The following is a 23841-nucleotide window of genomic DNA, read 5'->3' as shown; positions in this document are numbered from 1 at the left end:
TTCAAGCGGGCCTGTGTGTATGTCAAGAGGGCTGTTAGAAATTACAAGGTTGGGAAGTCAGAGTTTCAATTCTCCACCCAAAGGACTAAGTTCCAGCATCACGCGAGCATTCGTATTTTCTGTGTTAAACCTGTGGCAAGGGTTTTGTTCGGGGAAATTTGTTTGATTGGAACATTTTATATATATTTACTAAGGGTTACACAATATCATGGTTGTTTTTTGTTTGTAATTGGTAAAGGTTGATGCTAATTTTCTTTCTAATACATGTTAACTGTATTCACAAATAAACTTTATTTGATTAAAGCTCCTTAGTGGGTCAGTTCAATCATACCTGAAGTGAAGCATCTCATGCTCACCCTAGCTAAATTCAAGATGCAAAACTTACGATCCAGGTGGACTTCATAAAATACTTTGGAGTTTCTGTCCTGAAATATAACAGTGTGCAGGAATGATTACAATCCTAATTGATATGTTTGTACAGAAGTCTTTGCTTCTGTACATGCAGTACCTTTGACAAGGTACCGCATGGTAGGTTGTTGCATAAGGTTAAATCTCACGGGATCCAGGGTGAGGTAACTAAATGGATACAACGCAAACTGGAGCAACAGCATAGCAATCTGGTCTCAACATCGAATTCAACAACTTCAGATGATTTGCTCTACCCCACCTTGACCCCTTTGTTTTCATTCTATTTTATTAATTTTTTTACTGTTCTCTACCTTTTATTTCTTTATTGTCTTTCTTCATTTTTCTTCCCACTCTTTCCCCCTACTTTACCCCCTTCCCTTATCTTTTCTCCCTCTTTCCTTCTTTTTTAAATCTTACCTCTGTCCCATTCATTTTCCCCACTCCCAACATCTTCATTTTAGCTTCTCTGCCTTTTGGCCATTCACACCCTTTATTCTCTCTGTGGACAGCTATTAACTGGTTTCCCTAGTTTCTGTGGCTATGACTCATCTTTCATTCCCTCACCCTGCAGTGTAAATATCTCCCGCTTTCTATGCCTTTTAGCTTTGACAAAGGGTCATCTGGACTCGAAACGTCAGCTCTTTTCTCTCCTTACAGATGCTGCCAGACCTGCAGCTGAGATTTTCCAGCATTTTCTCTTTTGGTTAAATGGATACAAAATTGGCTTGATGACAGAATCCACTCAGATGGCAGATATCCACTCCATCTGACGAAGGAGCAGCGCTCCGAAAGCTAATGGCATTTGCTACCAAATAAACCTGTTGGACTTTAACCTGGTGTTGTTAAAACTCTTACTGTGTTTACCCCAATCCAACGCCGGCATCTCCACATCTTGATGACAGAAGACAGAGGGTGGTTGTAGAGGGTTGTTTTTCAAATTGGAGGCCTGTAACCAGCAGTGTGTCTCAGGGATCGGTGCTGGGTCCACTGTTATTTGTCATTTATATTAATGATTTGGATGAGAATATAGGAGGCATGGTTAGTAAGTTTGCAGATGACACCAAGATTGGTGGCATAGTGGACAGTGAAGAAGGTTATCTCCAATTGCAACAGGATTTTGATCAATTGGGCCAGTGGGCTGACAAATGGCAGATGGAGTTTAATTTAGATAAATGCGAGGTGATGCATTTTGGTAGATCGAACCAGGGCATGAATTACTCAGTTAATGGTAGGGCATTGGGGAGAGGTACAGAATAAAGAGATCTAGGGGTACAGGTTCATAGCTCCTTGAAAGTGGAGTCACAGGTGGACAGAGTGGTGAAGAAGGCATTCAGCACGCTTGGTTTCATTGGTCAGAACATTGAATGCATTGTTGAAGTTGTACAAGACATTGGTAAGGCCACACTTGGAATACTGTGTACAGTTCTGGTCACCCTATTATAGAAAGGATATTATTAAACTAGAAAGAGTGCAGAAAAGATTTACTAGGCTGCTACCGGAACTTGATGGTTTGAGTTATAAGAAGAGGCTGGATGGATTGGGATTTTTTCGCTGGAGCGTAGGAGGCTGAGGGGCGATCTTATAGAGTCTATAAAATAATGAGGGGCATAGATAAGGTAGATAGTCAATATCGTTTCCCAAAGATAGGGGAGTCTAAAACTAGAAGACATAGGTTTAAGGTGAGAGGGGAGAGATACAAAAGGGTCCAGAGGGGCAATTTTTTCACACAGAGGGTGGTGAGTGTCTGGAACAAGCTGCCAGAGGTAGTAGTAGAGGCGGGTACAATATTGTCTTTTAAAAAGCGGTTAGACAGTTACATGGGTAAGATGGGTATCAAGAGATATGGGCCAAATGCGGGCAATTGTGACTAGCTTAGGGGTTTAAAAAAAAGAGTGGCATGGACAAGGTGGGCCGAAGGGCCTGTTTCCATGCTGCAAAGCTCTATGATTCTAAGCCATTGTGCAAGGTGATCATGGTGCAAGGATAGAAACACCATAAATGGATCCAGGGGAGATTTAAATAACAATTTAAATGCAGAATAGTGGGGGTGTGGTGGTGACAGAAAATGTAACAGAGGGCGAGGAATGTGGCAGAAAGAAGAGAAGGGGAGCAGACCATCCCACCAGCCGAGTCCCAATAGAGGATTCCTTCCAAAGCACCAGCCCTCATCTCCTCCACTCTCAGCAGCTCTGGAGAAACCATCTCCTGTTAGCAGCAGCTGGTGTCTGAGGGAAAATCCCTCATCAAAGCTGCTGTATGACCTGTTGACCACTTCCAGAATTTCATTTTCTTTTCATTTTTAAATTTAATCCTTTCATAATAGCTTGAGCAGCTGAAGGACTATAAGCGGCGCCGTGCAGACCAAAGGAAGCAGCGCGAAATGGAGGAACGTGGTATCCTTGAGGAAATGGATGAGAATGAGAGGAGGTTAACATCTGATAATTTGATATCTGATGAACAGGCAGCATTTGACCAGGTAAGTTGTCTGTTTTAAGAGAAGGATACCTGGTTTCTTAAAGGAAAGTAAATGTCTCACTCCTACTTTAGCCTAACAGAAAGTGTGCTTAATACAGGGAAGTAATATCATCTGTGAGGCTGCATTCATCACCCACAACATATCTTAGAAAGCCGAGACCCTTTCAGTTCATAATATACCATTTAAGATTGTGGAAGATACAGCTCCTGCATCTCTCATGGAGAAGAGGGGCAGTGGGGTGTGTTGGGCAACGAATTATAATGGTTAGAGGTTGGATAAAGGGTAGGAAGGGAGAAATGGGGAAGGTGGTAAAAGGAAGAGCAGTGGATCAGCCCTTCTAGCTCTAGGATCTACTCGAGCTACAAAAGCCTGCGCTCTGTGCCAAGATCCCTGCACTTGTGAGCCGATCGCCCAATGGGGAACATGACCCTCCCAATGTACGCCCTTTAAAGAGGCAAGCTACAACACTACCTTACACCAAATATCCCTCTTTTCCCATCTCCCATCTTGGATGCATCAAAACTCCCCTTAAACATGACGATGTTGTCCACTTCAATCAGTTCATGTAGCAGCTAATTCCACATTTTGATCACAACCTGTTAAAAGTAATTCCACCTGAGTTCTTTTTTATTGGCTATTGTAAATGTATAATTGCTTGTTCAAGACTCATTCAAAATGGAAACAGTTTCTCCTTATTGAACCTTAAAGAACTTTAAACCTTCAATTTTAAAGATTTCCTCTTTGCTTTTTGTGATTTCCTCTACTGCTTTTTGTGGTGACTTGCCTGTCCCGCTGCTGGGGAACCCATCACCTTTGGTGGGACTGGAAGATCCCACTGGTGGGAGTCACTAGAAGATTCGAATTTTAGGGCAAACCTTTCTCTTTTTTGCAGAGTGCTGACTGAGCTGGGAAACGAAGGAGCTCTGCTCCGAAAGCTTATGGTATTTGCTACCAAATAAACCTGTTGGACTTTAACCTGGTGTTGTGAGACTTCTTACTGTGCTTACCCCAGTCTAACGCCGGCATCTCCACATCATGAGCTGGGAAAACCAGGGTTGTACAGCTGGGAAAACCGGAGTTGCTCAGCTGGCTTTTCTCACCACAGTGTCAGCACTCTGCGAAAGAACAAAAATGCAGGCATGGACCACACCACCAGGCTGGTGAGTGGGGCTGGAAAAAGTTTGCAATTTGATCAGAGCATCATTTTTAAAGAGTGTCATGATCTCTGATGTATAATAAAGCAGGTTCCCCCCTCCCCCCACCCCCAGTACTCAGGCAATGCCCCCTAGCACAGACACCAGGAATCCTTCCTCTCCCACAGACATGGGGATAGGCCCCCATGGATAAGGGGGACCCCCCAATAGAGCACTCCAGAGGGGGCTCGTGACACTGTTCCCAGGTGGCAGTGCCAGGATGCCAGTGGGCAGTGCCAGGGGCAGTACCAGGGTTCTGGATCAATGCCAGGGGGCCAGTGGTCAGTGTCAGTACCAGAGTGCTGGGGCAGTGCTGGGGTGCCAAGGGGCAGTGCCAGGACAGTACCAGGCTACTGCCCAGGCATGTCCCTCACCCCTGGGGGCTATACTTGTGCATCCCCAGTGGGTTCCATCCACCTGTTTTCCCATTTCTAAAAAGCTATTATAAATGTCAAGTTAGCAAGTGGGGGAGGGGGGGGGGGGGGGATCCCAGAGTGGGGAACGTACAGCAAGGAATCCCTTTGATGTCATTATAATCGATTTAAATGAGGTTCCCGACTTTTCTGGGCAAAAACCTTGGTACATCACTGGCGGCGGGATGGGGGATGTGGAAAATCTACAAATGAGGCATGTCATGGGCGGCATGGTGGCACAGTGGCTAGCACTGCTGCCCCACTGCGCCAGAGACCTGGTGTATGCGTGGGTTTCCTCTGGGTGCTCTGGTTTCCTCCCACAGTCCAAAGATGTTGAGGTTGGGTTCATTGGCCATGCTAAATTGACCCTTAGTGACAGGGGGTTAGTAGGGTTAATACGTGGGGTTGTTACGGGGATAGGGCCTGAGTGGGATTGTTGTCAGTGCAGGCTCAATGGGCCAAATGACCTCCTTCTGCACTGCAGGGATTTATGAAACTCTATGAGATCATGCTGGCGAGATTCTTGTGTTTTGATATTCGTGGGAGTTTTGTGCCCATATCATCACTGCAGACGCCAAATCCTGGCTTATTCTTTTCCAGAGAAAAGCCTTCCAAATCTATCCTGATGGTTGCAGTTAACTCCTACTAGGGAAATCAACCAAAGCAGGATTTAAATCATAGGATGAATTCCTCTAAAAATCAACTTAATTGACAATCAACATTGGACTTCACCTTGAATATGGCCTAATCCCATCACTGAATAGGAACTGACTTGCAAACAATACATATGTCGCCATTCAATGTATGATGGTGTAGACATTTTAATTCATTTTTTTGATGCTTCATTAAATATTTAATTGATAATTAGAATTAAAATTTTATACTTGTGTATTTGTGCATTCAAATGTATCTTGGGTGTTTTAGCATAATGAAAACTGACAGAATATGCAATTGTTGTTAATCGGTGCACTTTATAAGAGGCACCTAAGGCTTTTCAATTATTTTAGATTATTTTGCTGTGGTTTCAGAGGTTAGCTTGAACCATCAGTTCCCAATGCATCTGGTGGTGACCTGAATGTAATCTTTCTGTTAGTGGCTGCTGAAAAGTGGTTCTTCCATCTTGTGACTGATCTTGATGAATCCAGCAAGGATTGTAGCTGTGTTAGTTTAGTAATCCTAATTCAGGATAGCCTGAGTTCAATCCCACCTTGCATTTTTGTGTTGCTTCATTGGAATACTGCAGAAGGCTAAGTCAGAAGCATCAAAGTGGGAGCAAAGTGGAGAATTAAAGTGATTGGAAACTCAGGGTCACACTTATGGACTGAAAGGAGGCATTCCATAAGATGGTCACCTGGTCTGCATTCGGTTTTCTTGATGTAGAGGACTCCACTTCATAAGCAGTGAATGGTGCTGGTGGTGTGTTACAGATCATTCATGGAGTCCGAGTTGCTGTGGCTAGCATGCATGGTGTAATTTGGAGCAATGGATTGTGATGCTAACAGCTCCAATGTTCTTCCCACCACACTGGCCCTTCGGCATGTGCTAGAAGGACTTTAAGGTTGATATTCAACCTGTTTGACTACATTATATGTCCAACTTCCTTGGCTATCAAGTCTTGGGGAGGGATTTGAACCAAGAGCTTCTGGCTCAGTGGCTGGGATGCTACCCCGTGCATTTCAAAACCTTCAAGCAATGAATACAAGATAGCAAATTGAAAGTAATAGAAGTAAATCATTGTTTCATCAAAGATTGGATCTTTGGACAATGAGAAGGGAGGATGCAAAAGAGTGGGAGTTACATCCCCTGCCTTGCATGGAAAGGCGCTGTAGGAAAGGGAGGGGTGTTGGGGTGACTGAGGAGTGCATGATGTGGAGGGAACTGTTGCTTTGGAATGCTAAAAGAAATAGGAAGGACAATATGGTGGTGGCATCAGGATGGAGGTGGCAGAAATGGCTGACGATGATCCATTGAATAAGAACGTTGGTGACTGGAGGTGAGAAGAGACTGGACAAGGGGGAGAAAATAGAGTCAAGATAGGAAGAAATCAGTTCCCCGGGGCAGGAAGAGACTGAAGCACTGGGTCTACCAGGGTGGCCCTTTTTGAAGATGTTGGAGGAGGATGATGTGATCAACTGTGTCAAAGGTTGCACATGCAGACAGGTCCAGAAGGACGTGGAACAATAGTTTAGCTTCTCTGGTTTAATGGTCACCCATTGTGTGGTTATCAGTTTAACTGTTTGCCATAAGCAATGAGAGCTATTTATAGAGATTGAGTCAATCATAAGCACCTCACTAAAAATCACCAACTTACCTGAATAATAGTTTCAAAATAGAAGCACAAAAGCTAAAAACTTCTGGATGCTGGAAATCTGAAATGAAACAGAAATGCTGGAACTACTCAGTGGTGCTGGCAGTGTCGAGTAACATTTTAGGGGGTCTGTGACCTTTTTTTGGAATTGGAAAAATTTAGAAATTTATCAGGTTTTGAGCAGGTGAAAGGGGAAAGGGCGGACAGAAGCAGAAATGATGGCGGCGTGGAGGGCAGGAAAGATTAAATGACAAAAGATTTAAAGTGCAAGGCCAAAGGGAGTGGTATTGGGACAAGTAAAGAAACAAAAGATATGTCCAGAGCAGGTGTAAATGGCAGGATCCTGAAGTTTAAGTAGTCCTCTGCTCAGATAGGTAGTTCATAGTTCTAAAAAAATTCAAGCAACTGTATCTTTAAATTTGCACAAGTCATTCCATTAGTACAATCAATGTTACAAACAGAGTTTAATGAATAACAAGATTGCTTGTATGTGAATTAATCATGGAACCCAACAGCAGTCTTACAACGCAAAAGTGATCATCGGTTTAATGAGTAACAAGATTATCTGTAAGTAAGTTAATCAAGGCAGCCCCACAGGGGAAAGTGTGGAAACTAACTTAAAAACTGATTTACATACAAAGTCCAGTCATTTTACCGCATCTCATGCTCCAGCCATTGATTGCAAAGATATATGTGTACAAATTGATTTCGGTTAAATGTGTCTAAGGAGACCGGAATGGATTGATGTCAGTGATAGTCTACATGAGAGCAAAATGTGGGTGTGGTTTTAGAGCAAGATACTTTTCTTATGATGTCTTGGTTAGCTTGTCCTTGATGGCAAATCTTAGTGGTCCTAGGAAGAGCGCCAGAACTAGGAAAAGAAAGAACTTGCATTTATGTAGCACCTTTCACAATCTCAGGATGTCCCAAAGTACTTTACAGCCAATGAAGTACTCAATGGGCAGGACTTTACAGCCTCTCTTGACCTGAGACTGGAAAATCCCGCCCATTGTTCCTTCCCATCGTTCCTCCTCACCCGCTCCGATTCCCATGGTGGGTGGGGCAGTAGAATTCCAGGGATTAAGTTAAATGAGGAAGTAATTAAGGGCACTCCTTATTACCTATTACCCAAAACCATGTATTTTTGACCTGACTGTAGTATTGAAATGGCCTACTGTTGTCAACAGTGAAAATTTGGTGTCTGAGGATCCAAAATCACAGTCAACCATTTCACAGCATGGCAATTTCTTTTCGACAAAAATATCAGAAAATCCATCGACTAACATTTTGTCCTGTGTTCACGCCTTATATTTAAATCACAGGATGGCCCAAGCCCCAGAGAGCAGTGGTTGCGGGAACACAAGAATCAGTTGCAAAACCTGGCACAAGATCATGGGAAGCATGTCACTGCTCTATTGTCTCGTAACAAGGAGCTGGAGGAACAGAGAGCAGGTAAATCCTGACATTTAGCCAAAATACTGAACTGGTCAATGGAAAATCACAAAGACACTTCACATTTGATATGAGGATCTTTCATAGATTGTAATTGATCCCCATAGAGATTGACAACTTTTAAAAAGAGAAATGAATTTCCCAGTGACAGATGGAAATAAGCGCACAACAATATTTCACGTTTTAACACTTTTGCTGTAAGAAACAAGCTAAAACTCACAATGACTAAACATTAGTTAGTAGGCAACCAATACACTAAACTACAGAAAAGATACTCCTCCATAAATGAGTAACAGAATCGAAAACCCCATGCTATGTTTATACATTACTCTACACTCTTAGCAGAGTGGATATGTAGCCTTGTAGTTTAAATCCAAATTCCTCCCAGAGATTCAACAGGCTCTCTTCTCTCTCTTCCACCAGCCCATATCTTCCAGTGTCCTTTTAAAGGTCCCTTCACCCAATCATATAAGTGTCATCAAATTGAATTTGAGCAGCAGGGCAACTCTTGGGTTTTCATATCTCCACAGCTCCCATATCACTTCAAATAGGGAATCTGTTCTATAGACCCCTTTTCCTCTGCTTGGAACAGCATCTAAAGTCAAAAGCGGACAGCTTAAACCACATCCATCTTACAAAGTCTCGCACTTGTAAGAAATTCTTATTAATAAATAAATATTACATTAGTTCTTTTGTCATTCCAATGGATTGCTGGTAATGACTTACCTGAGATAATCCTGAATGGGAAATACAACATTTTTATATTCCAAATGTCTAGTCTCAGTACAGAACAGTTGTAACAGTTTAAGTTGATTATTCAACCTGTTAATTACGTCAGAATTATTTGACATTGCATTCTGGATAGAATTATTCTCTGCTGTTTGTCGTAATCACAACTGGAGCCATGTGATCAGGTGACTTTGCTCCACGTCCCCCTTGATCATTCTAGAACTCTGTCTTGAGTCACCATTGCAATCAATAAGATTGAGTTTAGTAAATATTCTGCTAGTTTGTGTACAGTCACTGCCTAGTATATGTGTGGCATAGCCCCTCGTACACATCAGATGAGGCTTTGTTCCACACAACATATTGAGGGAATAAAACCACTCCACTATTTGAAAATGCTGAACCTTTTTGTGTTTTTGTGAACTAATTAAACATTTTCTACTTTTTTAATGATGTGACTTTGGTCCAAATGAAAGAAAACATCTAGAAAAATTATGCATTTATATTGCACCTATTTTGATCTCTTGGAGATTGCAAAGCAGCCAATGAAATACATTTGAAGTGTAGTTGCTGTTGTGTAATTGGAAACTGTGGCAGTTAATTTGTGCCCAATATGTACCTACAGATAGCACCGACCAACAACAATGAATTAAATGACCTGACTTTTTAAAAAATAATGTTGATTTAAAGGATAAATGTTGACCAGGGCACTGCAAGAATTTGCATGATCATCTTGAGCCACGGGGTCTTTACAGATACTTGTGAGGGCAGGTCAAGCCTTGGCTTAATGTCAGTTCCAAATGACAGCACCTTTGACAATGTAGCACTCTGTTAGCACTGCACTTTCTCAGTACTGCACTATCTCAGTACTGCACTGAGTACATCCTCCATGTTGGAGTGTGGCTTGAATCCAGAAATTTCTCTTGAGAAAACCGCCGCACCCCAGGCAAGACTCCCACTTGAGCAAAATGACTCCTGTTTTGGTTTAGTGCATTATTTTGGCTCTTGATAAAGTATGTTTTGTTATCGGTAGTTTTACAGAGATTGTAACAGTGATTTAGCATTTGTCATTTTACTACAGAGATTGTGAAAAAATTAAATGAATTGTCTGAGAAAAGCAAGATCTCTTCACAAGTGGAGAAAATGTTGGCAGATCTTAAGGCTCAAGAGTACAAGAATGAGCTACTTCTGGAGTCCATGAAGCAACAGCTGGAGATCCTACAACTTGAGACAGTGTAAGTACACTTAACTACCAGAAATCATCAAGGGAGCGCATTTCCCCCACACCAAACTTTGAGCCACACATTCAACTCTGTAATTTTATTTGCCCTATGCCAATTTGCTTGTGGCTCAGGTAGTAATCTAGAGATTATTTCCTTTGTGGTTTGCTTCTTAATTTAGTTTCTAGTTGCTTATATTTCCTGAGCAGAACCTCGACTGACCCTTCCCCTCCAAGTCCAAATTCCTCTCCCGACCTGAGGAGATGTCCTTAACCTCTGGGCCAGTCAGGTACAGTAAGAAGTTTAACAACACCAGGTTAAAGTCCGACAGGTTTATTTGGTAGCAAAAGCCACACAAGCTTTACCCCAGTCCAACGCTGGCATCTAGTCAGGTACCGCAGCCTTTGGGATTCAGCCTTTGGCAACAGAGAACAGAATCTCTCCCCCTAATTATTCTATCTCCTACTGGAACTGCATTCCTTTTTACTCCCCTCACTTGAATGTCAATTTGCTCATTCTCCCTACAGTCCCTGCTCTTGTCCAAACAAATTGCAAGATCCTCAAATCTTCGGCATTTGCGAGGCTAAATTCCTCCATTGCTATCTTCTGGATCTGCTTACCTGCCTCATTCATAGTCATACCCTCTTGTCCCTGACCACAGACCCAATTTGAAGCACCTATGCTCTGCTGTACAGTTGAGCTAGCTATGGTGCCATGGACCTGACTCTGGCTGCACTCGCCAGAGATGCCATCATTCTCGCTAGTAATCCGAACTGAATACTGATTTGGAAGTGGGATGCACTTTTGGGGGCTCCAGCACTACCTGCCTGGTACTTTTTGGCAGCCTGACAGCTACCCAGTCCCTCTCTGCCTGCATACGCTGAATCAGCACGTTGATGACCTCTAAAAACATGCTATCTATTTAACTCTCAGCTTCGGGGATGCTCCACAGTGAAAGCAACAGCTGGTGAAGTTCCAAAATTTGGAGCCTGAGCTGATGCTGCTGGTAATGCTTCCTGCATATGTGATTACCCAGGACACAAGAAGCATCCTGGAATCCCCATATGAAACAGCATGTGTACTCTGTGAATCTGAGCTAACCTATCATGCCTTCATTTATTAGACAATTAAACTTACATGAATGAATACTCACCAGCAAAAAATCGGCTGCTTCTCATTTGCTGTATTTATTAATTCGGGAGTTAATGTAAATGTCTTTCACAGAAACATAGAAAATAGAAACAGGAGTAGGCCATTTGGTCCTTCGGGCCTGCTCCGCCATTGATTATGATCATGGCTGATTATCAAAATCAATATCCTGATCCCCCCTTCCCCCTATTTCCCTTGATCCCTTTAGCCCCAAGAGCTATATCTAGTTTCTTCTCGAAATCACACAATGTTTTGGCCTCAACTACTTTCTGTGGTAGTGAATTCCATACATTCACCACTCTCTGGGTGAAGAAATTTCTCCTCACCTCAGTTCTAAAAGGTTTACCCCTTATCCTCAAACTATGATACCTAGTTCTGGACTCCCCCATCCTCACGAAAATTCTTCCTGAATCTACCCTGTCGAACCCTGTTAGAATTTCATAAGTTTCTATGAGATCCCCTTATTAACTGCTTAACTTATTATTAACATACCTCAGATTTTAATCAACTGAAAAATTCAGAACCTTTTTGTGTTACTGTTCCTTGTTATTCAACTTTATCTCCTAGGTTTGGTTGATTAATTTAACACTGAATGTAATTATATGATAAATTATTAATTTGGCTTTAGTTTTTATACTAATTAATCTAGTTTTACTTCATAGTTATTTAATTTAGATTAGGTTAAATTAAGTTAGATTAAGTTAAAAAGTTAACAATTACCCACATGACTCTTTGACCTGTTTGGTAATTCACAATTTTTTCCCTCGAGTTAGGTTCAGTCTCAGAGTCCCATGACAGATCAGATGCTTCACCTACACACGTGCGTTAAAAGCCCTCCTGTTCTCCCAGTGCTCTTTCCCTCTTTCCCCTTCTGCTTTATCCTGCTGTTCACAGTTTTCCCTATTCCTCTCTCAAACTGACAACTTCTCCACGATTAGTAAGAGATTAATATAAACTGAAAATGCTGGAAATAGTTAGGATTGTAATGGCAGGAAATGCTGGAAAATCTCAGTAGGTCTGGCAGCATGCGTGGAGAAGGAAACAGAGCTAACGATTTTTCCAGCATTTTTCTGTGTTTATTTCAGATTTCCGCAGTATTTCGCTTTTATTATTGGATTATAATTGCACTCGTTACACTGCCTGAGGCCAAATCAAAGACACCTCGGTATCACATCAGCAAGCTGCCCTCCCAACTCCATTCCTCCCTTGCTGAAGATTAATGCAAGACTCAGTGCTGAAAACAATGGCATCCAAGGTGGCCATCACTGCAAAGAAAGCCAAGTAACTTGTTAGCTACTCATGCAAGACCGACACTAACTATTGTTAATTTATACAAAGTGGGTGACTTTTTTCCTTTTCCCCCCTTGTGTTTTTCTCTTTCCCTCTCCCGCCGCTAGAGAGATTATTTTCTGGACTCTGTGCAAAGTCTCCATAGACCCGAGTGAGAAAATCCAAAAGGAGAAGGCATAATCTTCTATTTTAAGCTAGGCTATTTAGAAAGAATTCAGGACGCACTTTTTTCATGTAACAGGCAGTGGAAATTTAGAAACCATTCTCTAAAAGGCTGTGAATGCCCAGTCACTTGGTATTTTCAAGAGTGTGCAGATTGTTACTGTGTTAAGGTCTCACGATATGGAGCAAAGATGGGGAAATGGAGTTGAGGTACAAATCAGCCATGATTTAATGTTGAAATGGGCCCATGGACTAAATTACTAATATCTATTCCTATGTTGCAACCATCATCACCTCATCAGGGCAACTGTTGATGGGCACTAAAACTGACTTTATAATAATAAAAGAGCAATAAAATACCTGGCTCCTCCTATGCCAGGGTCCATTTTAGTTTCCCTGCTGACTGTGTTACACTACTTCTCCACATTCCATCCATCAGGAGTTTCAAAGGAGGAATCTTACCAAAAGAAAATGGCAAAGTGTCAGGGTGGCGGCACGGTGTCACAGTGGTTAGCACTGCTGCCTCGCAGCGCCAGAGACCCGATTTCAATTCTGGCTTCGCGTCACTGTCTGTGTGGAGTTTGCACGTTTTCCCCATGTCTGTGTTGGCTTCCTCCAGGTGCTCTGGTTTCCTCCCACAGTCCAAAGATGTGCAGGTTAGGGGGATTAGCCATACAAAATTGCCCCTTAGTGTCAAGGGGACTAACAGGGTAAATACTTGGGGTTACGGGGATAAGGCCTAGATTGGATTGTTGTCAGTGTAAGCATGATGAGCCAAAATGGCCTCCTTCTGCACTGTAGGGATTCTGTAATTCTGTGACTGAAAACGGCATGTTTCACTCCAGATCTTATGACACTTTGTCAAAAAAGATCAGGTGGGCGTGCCTCATGCTGTCCTGTTGAGGGGCGCGGTCTAAACATGCCGATAAAGCCCGGCTGCACTGAGATCAAAAGGGTGCCTGATCGGAGTAAAAAATAACCTCCACCCCACCCTACCGTGGAGATTTCAGAGGATCTCCCCCCACCCACCCTCAGTTGTGAACCTGAACCTGATTACATCGCTGGTGAGGGGTGGCAAAAATCTCTGGGTTTTGCTGGATCGTAAATCCCCGCTGCCATTCCCACGTACAGACAGCGCAGGCTCAAGATCACCTCCAAAGTGTTTCATAATAAGGAATCAGCTCAAGTATTGCTGATTTGTTGGCATAAGTACAAGGAAGTGAAACAAACTTCTTGGCAACTCTTCAGCCTGCCTGGATTCAAGCGTTTGTCAAGAGGAGTAAGAAAGAAATCAGAGAAGATTGGTTCAGTTCACAAAGGTCTCTACTACTGAAGTTTTCCTCGCTTTATTTATGGGCCTGCTGATGACTAACTGATAGCCTTGATTAGTCGACAACTCCATTATTGTTATTATATTATATAATATTGTATCATGTGACTACAGAATGCTAGGTGGTGAACTAGCTGGACCATGGGATTTTTTCATTTAGCTGTGCCAATGTTTACTCGGTATATTTTTGGCTTTGGAATACAAAGTGACATGAAGGGAAGTAGAATGTCCACCTACCCTCTTGTAGGGAGATAGTGCAGACTGAAGTAAAATATTAATGAACAAACTTAATTGACAAATTTAATTCAAAGTTTCTTCTCAAAAATGCTACTGAAGTGACATTGTTAATCAGTCTTTGACTCAAACTCCTGGGAGAAAGGCCTCATTATTGGGAAACCAGCCACATGTCTGAATATAACCACTAGCAAGGAGTTTTCAAAGAGTAATTCTTACTCTTCTATTAATGCAGACAAAATAAAGTTGCAAGCAGGCACAATACATCGCACTCGCATTTATCAAAGAGAAAGGAGAAGATTCAGCATCTACCAACATTTCTTCCTTTCTTTGGAGGAGGAAGCCTGTCGACTGAAATCAGGTAAATCTTTTCTGAACTAGATCCAGTTAATGATGGGGCTGTGACACTACATGGTGTTAAGTGGCCTCCTGGTAAACTACAATCACTGAAAAAAATAATGTTAACAACTTGTAGTTATATGAAGCCTTTAGTGATCCACTAACGTCCTTTAGGGAAGGAAATCTGCCATCCTTACCTGGCCTGGCCTACATGTGACTCCAGAGCCACAGCAACGTGGTTGACTCTCAACTACCCTCAAGGACAACTAGGGATGGGCAATAAATGCTGGCCAGCCAGCGATGCCCATGTCCCACAAATGAATAAAATAAATGTAGGGAAATATCCCAAGGCATCTCACAAATCTTGCCACCAAGTCAGTTGGAACAAAATACTGTGGATGCTGGAGATCTGAAGTAAAAACAGAAAGTGCTGGAAAAATTCAGCAAGTCTGGCAGCATCTGTGGAGAGAGAAACAGAGTTAATGTTTTGAGTCCAAAAAGACTTCTTCGGAACTGGTTCCTGCCGTTATTACTTAGCCAGTTAGAATTAACTTAGTTAAAGAAGTAGTTTTTAATGAAGGTCCCAGAGGAGGGAAGGGTGGAGGTGTTCAGGGAGAGAATTCCAAAGCCACGACTTTTCTGGTGAAGACACTTAAGGAAGTCATAGATAATTGCACTGCAGCATTATATCATGGTGATCTAGATCTGCCACCATTGCATGAATCAATATTCATTGAACATATGAATCCTGTAACATGCGCAGTCATTCAGTTTCAAGGACTCTATGTGTCGTAGTGTGGCACCTTAATGGGTGATCTTTCATGGGCCATGTGACCAGGCTGCAACCAATTGAGCACAGGCATGCAAATCTGGGCCACTCAGGAGCAAGGGAACGCATTCCCAGGGCTGGAAGTCTTCAGTTGGAGTCAGGGCATTATTGGGAGTAGACCTATTTCATCATGCAGTTAAACCCTTAGTTGTATATAGTTCTTCTCAGTCACTAAATCTTTTAATTTGTTACTTGCCACATTAAATCGCCTTGAGTTACTACACTATGTATGTCCAAAATGGTGTTGCCATGGGATCTCCTTTACACCCAGCTTTTTTTAATTCATTCATGAGACGTGGGCATCACTGGCTGGCCAGCATTTATTGCCCATCCCTAGTTGTCCTTGAGAGGTGGTGGTGAGCTGCCTTCTTGAATCGCTGCAGTCCATGTTCTGTGAGTTGACCCACAATGCTGTTAGGGAGGGAATTCCAGGATTTTGACCCAGCGACTGCAAAGGAATATATATTTCCAAATCAGGATGGTGAGTGGCTTGGAGGGAAACTTGCAGGTGGTGGTGTTCCCATTTATCTGCTGCCCTTGTCCTTCTAGATGGAAGTGGTCGTGGATTTGGAAGGTGCTGTCTAAGGATCTTTGGTGAATTGCTGCAGTGCATCTTGTAGATAGTACACACTGCTGCTACTGAGCGTCGGTGGTAGAGGGATTGAATGTTTGTAGATGTGGTGCCAATCAAGCAGGCTGCTTTGTCCTGGATGATGTCAAGCTTCTTGAGTGTTGTTGGAGCTGCACCCATCCAGGCAAGTGGGGAATATTCCATCACCTCAAAAGGGAAAATGCTGGAAAATCTCAGCAGGCCTCACCCTGCAGTATAAATATCTCCCACTTACTGTGCCTTTTAGCTTTGACAAAGGATCATCTGGACTCGAAACGTCAGCTCCTTTCTCTCCTTACAGATGCTGCCAAACCTGCTGAGATTTTCCAGCATTTTCCCTTTTGGTTTCAGATTCCAGCATCCGCAGTAATTTGCTTTTATCCAGTATTCCATCACACTCCTGACTTGTGCCTTGTGGATAGGCTCTGGGGAGACAGGACATGAGTTACTCGCCACAGTATTCCGAGCCTCTGACCTGCCCTTGTAGCCACTGTGTTTATGTGGTGAGTCCAGTTGAGTTTCTGGTCAATGGTAACTCCAAGGATGTTGACAGTGGGGGATTCAGTGATGGTTACACCATTGAATGTCAAGGGGCGGCGGTTAGAGTGTCTCTTAATGGTGATGGTCATTGCCTGGCATTTGTGTGGCACGAATGTTATTTGCCACTTGTCAGCCCAAGCCTGGATATTGTCCAGATCTTGTTGCATTTGAACATGGACTGCTTCAGTATCTGAGGAGTTGCGAATGGTGCTGAACATTGTGCAATCATCGGTGAACATCCCCACTTCTGACCTTATGATGGAGGGAAGGTCATTGATGAAGCAGCTGAAGATTGTTGGGCCTAGGACACTCCCCTGAGGGGCTCCTGCAGAGATGGCCTGGAGCTGAGATGACTGACCCTCCACAGCCACAACCATCTTCCTATGTACCAGGTATGACTCCAACCAGCGGAGAGTTTGCTCCCGATACCCATTGATTCCAGTTTCACTAGGGCTCCTTGATGCCACACTCGATCAAATGTGGCCTTGATGTCAAGGGCTGTCACTCTCACCTCAGCTCTAGAATTCAGCGCTTTTGTCCATGTTTGAACCAAGGCTGTAATGGGGTCAGGAGCTGAGTGACCCTGGCGAAACCCAAACTGGGCGTCACTGAGCAGCTTATTGCTGAGCAGGTACTGCTTGATAGCACTGTTGATAACCCTTTCCATTACTTTACTGATGATTGAGAGTAGATTGATTGGGCGGTAATTGGCTGGGTTGGATTTGTCCTGCTTTTTGTGTACAGGACATACCTGGGCAAATTTCCACATTGTTGGGTAGCTGCCAGTGTTGTAACTGTACTGGAACAGCTTGGCTAGGGGAGCGGCAAGTTCTGCAGCACAAGTCTTCAGTACTATTGCCGGAATGTTATCAGGACCCATTGCCTTTGCAGTATCTAGCGCCTCCAACCGTTTCTTAATATCATGTGGGGTGAATTGAATTGGCTGGAGACTGGCATCTGAGATGCTGGGGACCACTGCAGGAGGCTGAGATGGATCATCCACTCGGCACTTCTGGCTGAAGATTGCTGCGTATATTTCAGTCTTATCTTTTGCACTGATGTGCTGGGCTCCTCCATCATTGAGGGTGGGGATATTTGTGGAGCCTTCTCCTCCAATGAATTGTTTAATTGCCCGCCACCATTCTCGACTGGATGTGGAAGGACTGCAGAGCTTAGATCTGATCTGTTGGTTGTGGGATCGTTTAGCTCTGTCTATCACTTGCTGTTTTTGCCATTTGGCATGCAAGTAGTCCTGTTTTGATAGTCCTTCACCAGGTTGACACCTCATTTTTAGGTATACCTGGTGCTACCTTCCTGCACTCTCTATTGAACCAGGGTTGATCACCTGGCTTGATGGTAATGATTGAGTGGGGGATATGCCGGGTCATGAGGTTGCAGATTGTGCTGGAGGACAGTTCTGCTGCTGTGGATGGCCCATAGCACCTCATGGATGCCCAGTCTTGAGCTGCTAGATCGATTTGAAGTCTGTCCCATTTAGCACGGTGATAGTGCCACACAACACGATGGAGGTTATTCTCATTGTGAAGGTGGGATTTCGTCTCCACAAGGACTGTGCGGTGGTCACTCTGACCGATACTGTCATGGACAGATGCATCTATAGCCGGCAGATTGGTAAGGATGAGGTTAAGTATGTTATTTCCTCTTGCTCTCGCAAACATCTTTGTTGGGTTCCGTGAGAAATATGTCTTCGATGGAATGACACCTAATCTCCTACCCTCTGCACATTTACAACATGTGGATGATATGTTTGCTATATTTAAATCCGCAGCTGCATGTAATAATTTCCTTATATATCTTAATGAGCTCCATCCTGTGCTCTCATTTACCTTTGAAATGGATCAGCCAAATGATCTCCCCTTCCTTGATGTATTAGTTGAGGAATCTGCCAGGGGATTCTTTACCATGGTCTTCCGCAGGCCGAGCTGGACTGGTCAATATACACGTTGGGATTCTTACAGTTCCGCACACTATAATATTGATTTTATTGGCAACCTTGTAAATAGGGCCCAAGCCATTTTTTCACCATTCAAGCTTGATGCTGAGGTAGGGCACAGTGGGATAATGGCTATCCTGATCAGATTATTTTGTACTGTATATCACACAAACACATGAATGGGTGTAAGGCCATCACTTTTGGCCCTGAAAAGTTCCCAGTCTACCTCAGATTACCCTGGAAGGGCAAGGTATCTTTAAAAATTTGAGCAATAAGTGAAGTGAGCTGTTTCACGCTGCGACTATGCAGTAGCATCATGTGTGGTATTCAAGATGCTGCATCAAGCTCCAAAGCCTATCACACAAATGAGCAATCTGGTATACTGTTATTCTTGCATAGTGTTCTGATGAGTGTAAGGCATAAAGCTTACGCTCTAAGTTGGATTAGTTTAGTGCAAGTAATGAAAGTGTGGATGAGGGTTTCTGAGGCAAGGTTGAAGATGAATGATATTACAGAGGTGGAGAGGGGATGAATCTATAGACAGTAGCAAATTTGATTACATCTGTATTGTATATGAAATATATTTGTATTTTTACAACACAAGCATGCTAAGACACAATCTTAAGGATTGTTTGCAGTGCATATTCAGCAGAGTGGAACCAGATAAAGGTGATGTGCAGTACTCTACAAGTCTGAACCAGTGATGGCAGTCAGTGATTAGTAAAGCAGCTCCTGACCTAACCAGCCCCATTTTCTGTGCTTGACACATATGACAAGCCTGAATTAATTAGAATCTTTAAGCAAATGACTCAATATTGTCTTTAATAACAACATAAAATGCTGTCCCCAAGCACGTTTTCACATAAAATAGCCACCTTGGTTTTCTGCCTATCTGATCAGTTTTTGCAAGTTTAATGCTGTTTCATTCTGGTGTTAGCACTGAATCATAGAATCATAGAAACCCTACAGTGCAGAAGGAGGCCATTCGGCCCATCGAGTCTGCACCGACCACAATCCCACCCAGGTCCTACCCTCACAAATTTACCCGCTAATCCCTCTAACCTACGCATCTCAGGACTCTAAGGGGCAATTTTTAACCTGGCCAATCAACCTAACCCGCACATCTTTGGACTGTGGGAGGAAACCGGAGCACCCGGAGGAAACGCACGCATGTGCATTAACATTTTCTGATTTTTCTCTCTCTAATAGTGGTTTCCCCTAAGTTAAATTTGAACAAGTGAAATATAAGTTGTACCGCACCTTTGCCCTCCCCCTTTTCCTCCCTCCCAGAACCATGGTAGGTTCCCTCTTGTCTTCACTTTTCACCCCACCAGTCCCCGCATTCAAAGGATCATCCTCTGCCATTTCCGCCAACTCCAGCATGATACCATCACGAGACATATTTTTCCCTCACTTCCCACATCAGCATTCCGCAGGGACTGCTCCCTCCATGACAACCTGGTCCATTCCTCCATCACCCCAAACTGGTCCATTCCTTCATCAGCCCCAACTTCTCATCCCCTTCCCAGTGCACCTTCTCTTGTAATTGCAGGTCACCTGCCTCTTTACCTCCTCCCTCCTCACTGATCAAGGCCCCAAATACTCTTTTCAGGTGAAGCAATGTTTCAATTTTTTTTACTGCATTTACTGCTCCCAATGCTGTCTCTTCCGCACTGGGGAGGCTAAACACAGGCTGGGCAACCACTTTGCGGAACACCTTTGCTCGGTCCACAAGCATAACCCCAACCATCCTGTTGCTTCCCATTTTAACTCACCACCCAGCTCTCCTGCCCACATGCCCTTCCTTGGCCTGTTGCAGTGTTCCAGTGAAGCAAACTGAAGGAATAGCACCTCATCATTCGATTACACATATTACAGCCTTCTGTTCTTAACATTGAGCTCAACAACTTTAGACTGACTTTTCTCATCCATTTACTCCTCTTTCCAGTGATGCTGCCAGACCTGCTGAATTTTTCTTGCATGTTCCGTTTTCAGATTTTCAACACCTGTGGCATTTTGCTTTTTTTATGCAAATGTTACACTTTTGTTCAAAAAGGGTGTAGGGTTAAATTCAGCAACATTAATTAGGCCAGTCAGTTTATACTCGGTGGTGGGAAAGCTTAACAGGCACTTGGACAAGTCCAGATTAGAGAAAACCTTTGTTAAAGGCAATTCAAGCTTTACTAACTTGATTGAGTATTTTTTGATATGTGAACAGAGAGGGTTGTTGAGGGTAATGTGATAAATGGGGAGTATCTGGACTGCTTGAAAACCTTTGGTAAAGTGCTATATAACAGATCTGTCAGAAAAATAGAAGCTCATGAAGTAAAGAAACAGTGGCAACATGGATACAAAGTTGGTTGAGTGACAGGAAGCAGATAGCAGCGATGAAAGGGTGTTATTTGAGTTGGAAATGGATAAACAGTGGTGTTCCCGGGAGTTGATACTGGGACCACTGCTTTTCATGATATATATATATCTCTATTATATAATAATTACTTTGACTTGGTTGTAGATGGCATAATTTCAAAATTTTGTAGTATTGTGAACTTTGAGGAGGATGGCAGATTTCAAGTGGATGTAGATAGGCTAATGGAATGGGAGATCGGTGAAGAGAAGGATTTCTGGTAGGAAGAATGAGGAGAGGTAATATTAAATAAAAGGTAGAATCCTAAAGGGAATGCAAGAAGGTTGAAACCTGGGGATATATGTGCACAAGTCATTGAAGGTGGAGAACAGGTTGTGAAAAGTTAAAAAGGCATATAGGATTCTGGGCTTTATAAATAGAGGCTTGTTGAACTATGTTGTGGAATCTGCTATTTATTGTCACATAGTCAGTTTGATTTCTGGTCGTGTTGTCAGATTTTCTCCAGGTCTATTTCCTTCCTGAGTGCTCCTTGAACCAGGTATTTAGAATAACCTGATCATTTGCTGTACACCAATCATTTCAAACCATGCCATGTCAAACAGCTTGAAGACCAAGAAACCATTCAACACGGGAAGTGTGCAAATCATCAAAAAACACTGTTTCAATTAATAAAAAAGAAAGAAACAAAGATGGATTACAGATGATGTGTTGGACCTTTTTTATTTGTTCATGGGATGTGGGTGTCACTGGCTGGGCCAGCATTTAGAAATATAAAATCCCTATAGTGCAGAAGGAGGCCATTCAGCCCATCGAGTCTGTACTGACAACAATCCCACCCATGCCCTATCCCTGTAATCCCACGTATTTATCCTGCTAATCCATCTAACGTACACAGCCCGGGACACTAAGGGGCAATTTAGTATGGCCAATGCACCTAACGCGCACATCTTTGGACAGTGTAAGGAAACCGGAGCACCCGGAGGAAACCCATGCAGACACGGGGAGAACGTGCAAACTCCACACAGGCAGTGGCCCAAGCCGGGAATCGAACCCAGGTCCCTGGAATTGTAAGGCAGCAGTGCTAACCACTGTGCCGCCCATTTATTACCTATCCCTGTGGGCATTTTAAGAGTCAACCACATTGCTGTCGATCTGGTGTCACATGTAGGTAAGGGTAGCAGATTTCCTTCCTGAAGAAACATTAGTGAACCAGATGGGTTTTTATGACAATCAACAATGGTTTCATCAGTCATCATTAGACTTTTAATTCCAGATTTTTATTGAATGCAAATTGCACTATTTTCCATGATAGGATTCGTGAACCCAAAACCCCAGAACATTACCCTGGGTCTGTGGATTACTGGTCCAGCGACAATACCTCTGCCTCCCTGATGGAGTATAGAAGGAAGGTAAAGCAAATAAGTCAATGGAAATATCAGGAATTGGATAAAAGGATCAAACAAAAGTGTGTTGAAGGAAAGGAAACACGTTTGAACTAAAGACATAAAGGAATACAAAAATGTAAAAACACGGACTCAAGAACAATGCATGAAGATATTAGGAAAATCTGGTTGCAGAGATCCTTCAGTGTGATTTGGGCAAGTTGACTGAGGGAGCAAATGAATGGCAGATGCAGTATAATGTGGATAAATGTGAGGTTATCCACTTCAAAGAACAGTACAGCACAGGAAACAGGCCCTTCGGCCCTCCAAGCCTGTGCCGCTCATTGGTCCAACTAGACCATTCGTTTGTATCCCTCCATTCCCAGACTGCTCATGTGCCTATCTAGGTAAGTCTTAAACGATGCCAGCGTGTCTGCCTCCACCACCCTACTTGGCAGCGCATTCCAGGCCCCCACCACTCTCTGTGTAAAAAACGTCCCTCTGATATCTGAGTTATACCTTGCCCCTCTCACCTTGAGCCCGTGACCCCTCGTGATCGTCACCTCCGACCTGGGAAAAAGCTTCCCACTGTTCACCCTATCTATACCCTTCATAATTTTGTACACCTCTATTAAGTCTCCCCTCATTCTCCGTCTTTCCAGGGAGAACAAGCCCAGTTTACCCAATCTCTGCTCATAGCTAAGACCCTCCATACCAGGCAACATCCTGGTAAACCTTCTCTGCACTCTCTCTAAAGCCTCCACGTCCTTCTGGTAGTGCGGCGACCAGAACTGGACGCAGTATTCCAAATGTGGCCTAACCAGCGTTCTATACAGCTGCAGCATCAGACTCCAGCTTTTATACTCTGTACCCCATCCTATATGGGCATACCATATGTCTTCTTCACCACCTTCTCCACCTGTGCTGCCACTTCAAGGATTTGTGGACTTGCACACCTAGGTCCCTCTGTGTTTCTATACTCTTGATGGCTCTGCCATTTATTGTATAACTCCCCCCTACATTAGTTCTTCCAAAATGCATCACTTCGCATTTATCTGGATTAAATTCCATCTGCCATTTCTCCGCCCAATTTTCCAGCCTATCTATAGCCTGCTGTATTGCCCGACAATGTTCATCGCTATCAGCAAGTCCAGCCATCTTCGTGTCATCCGCAAACTTGCTGATAACACCAGTTACACCTTCTTCCAAATCATTTATATATATCACAAATGGCAGAGGTCCCAGTACAGAGCCCTGTAGAACACCACTGGTCACAGACCAGTAGCAAAACAGTAGCAAAAACAGGAAGGCAGATGACTATTTGGCCATTAAATTAGGAGAGGGAAATGTGCAATGAGACCTGGATGCCCTTGTACACCAGTCACTGAAGTTAAGTGTACAGGTGCAACAGGCAGTAAAAAAGGCAAATGATATGTTGGCCTTCAAAGTGAGAGGATT

At 43.3% G+C, this 23841-nt stretch overlaps 1 protein-coding gene across 1 annotated transcript in view; it reads left to right on the top strand.

The window, feature by feature from the left end:
• The window catches only part of ccdc17 (coiled-coil domain containing 17), a 50098-nt gene that overhangs the window by 5585 nt on the left and 20672 nt on the right, over window positions 1–23841 (top strand). Inside the window, exons 2-5 of the mRNA XM_078215310.1 lie at window positions 2732–2884; window positions 8121–8250; window positions 10058–10211; window positions 14597–14722. Of these exons, the coding sequence (XP_078071436.1) occupies window positions 2732–2884; window positions 8121–8250; window positions 10058–10211; window positions 14597–14722 (563 nt within the window). The remainder of the gene's footprint in view (window positions 1–2731; window positions 2885–8120; window positions 8251–10057; window positions 10212–14596; window positions 14723–23841) is intronic.

Source organism: Mustelus asterias, chromosome 6 (genome assembly GCF_964213995.1).
Source record: "Mustelus asterias chromosome 6, sMusAst1.hap1.1, whole genome shotgun sequence".
Taxonomy (NCBI): domain Eukaryota; kingdom Metazoa; phylum Chordata; class Chondrichthyes; order Carcharhiniformes; family Triakidae; genus Mustelus; species Mustelus asterias.
The sequence above is the reverse complement of the archived record's forward strand: the minus strand, read 5'-3'. Positions and strand labels throughout refer to the sequence as shown.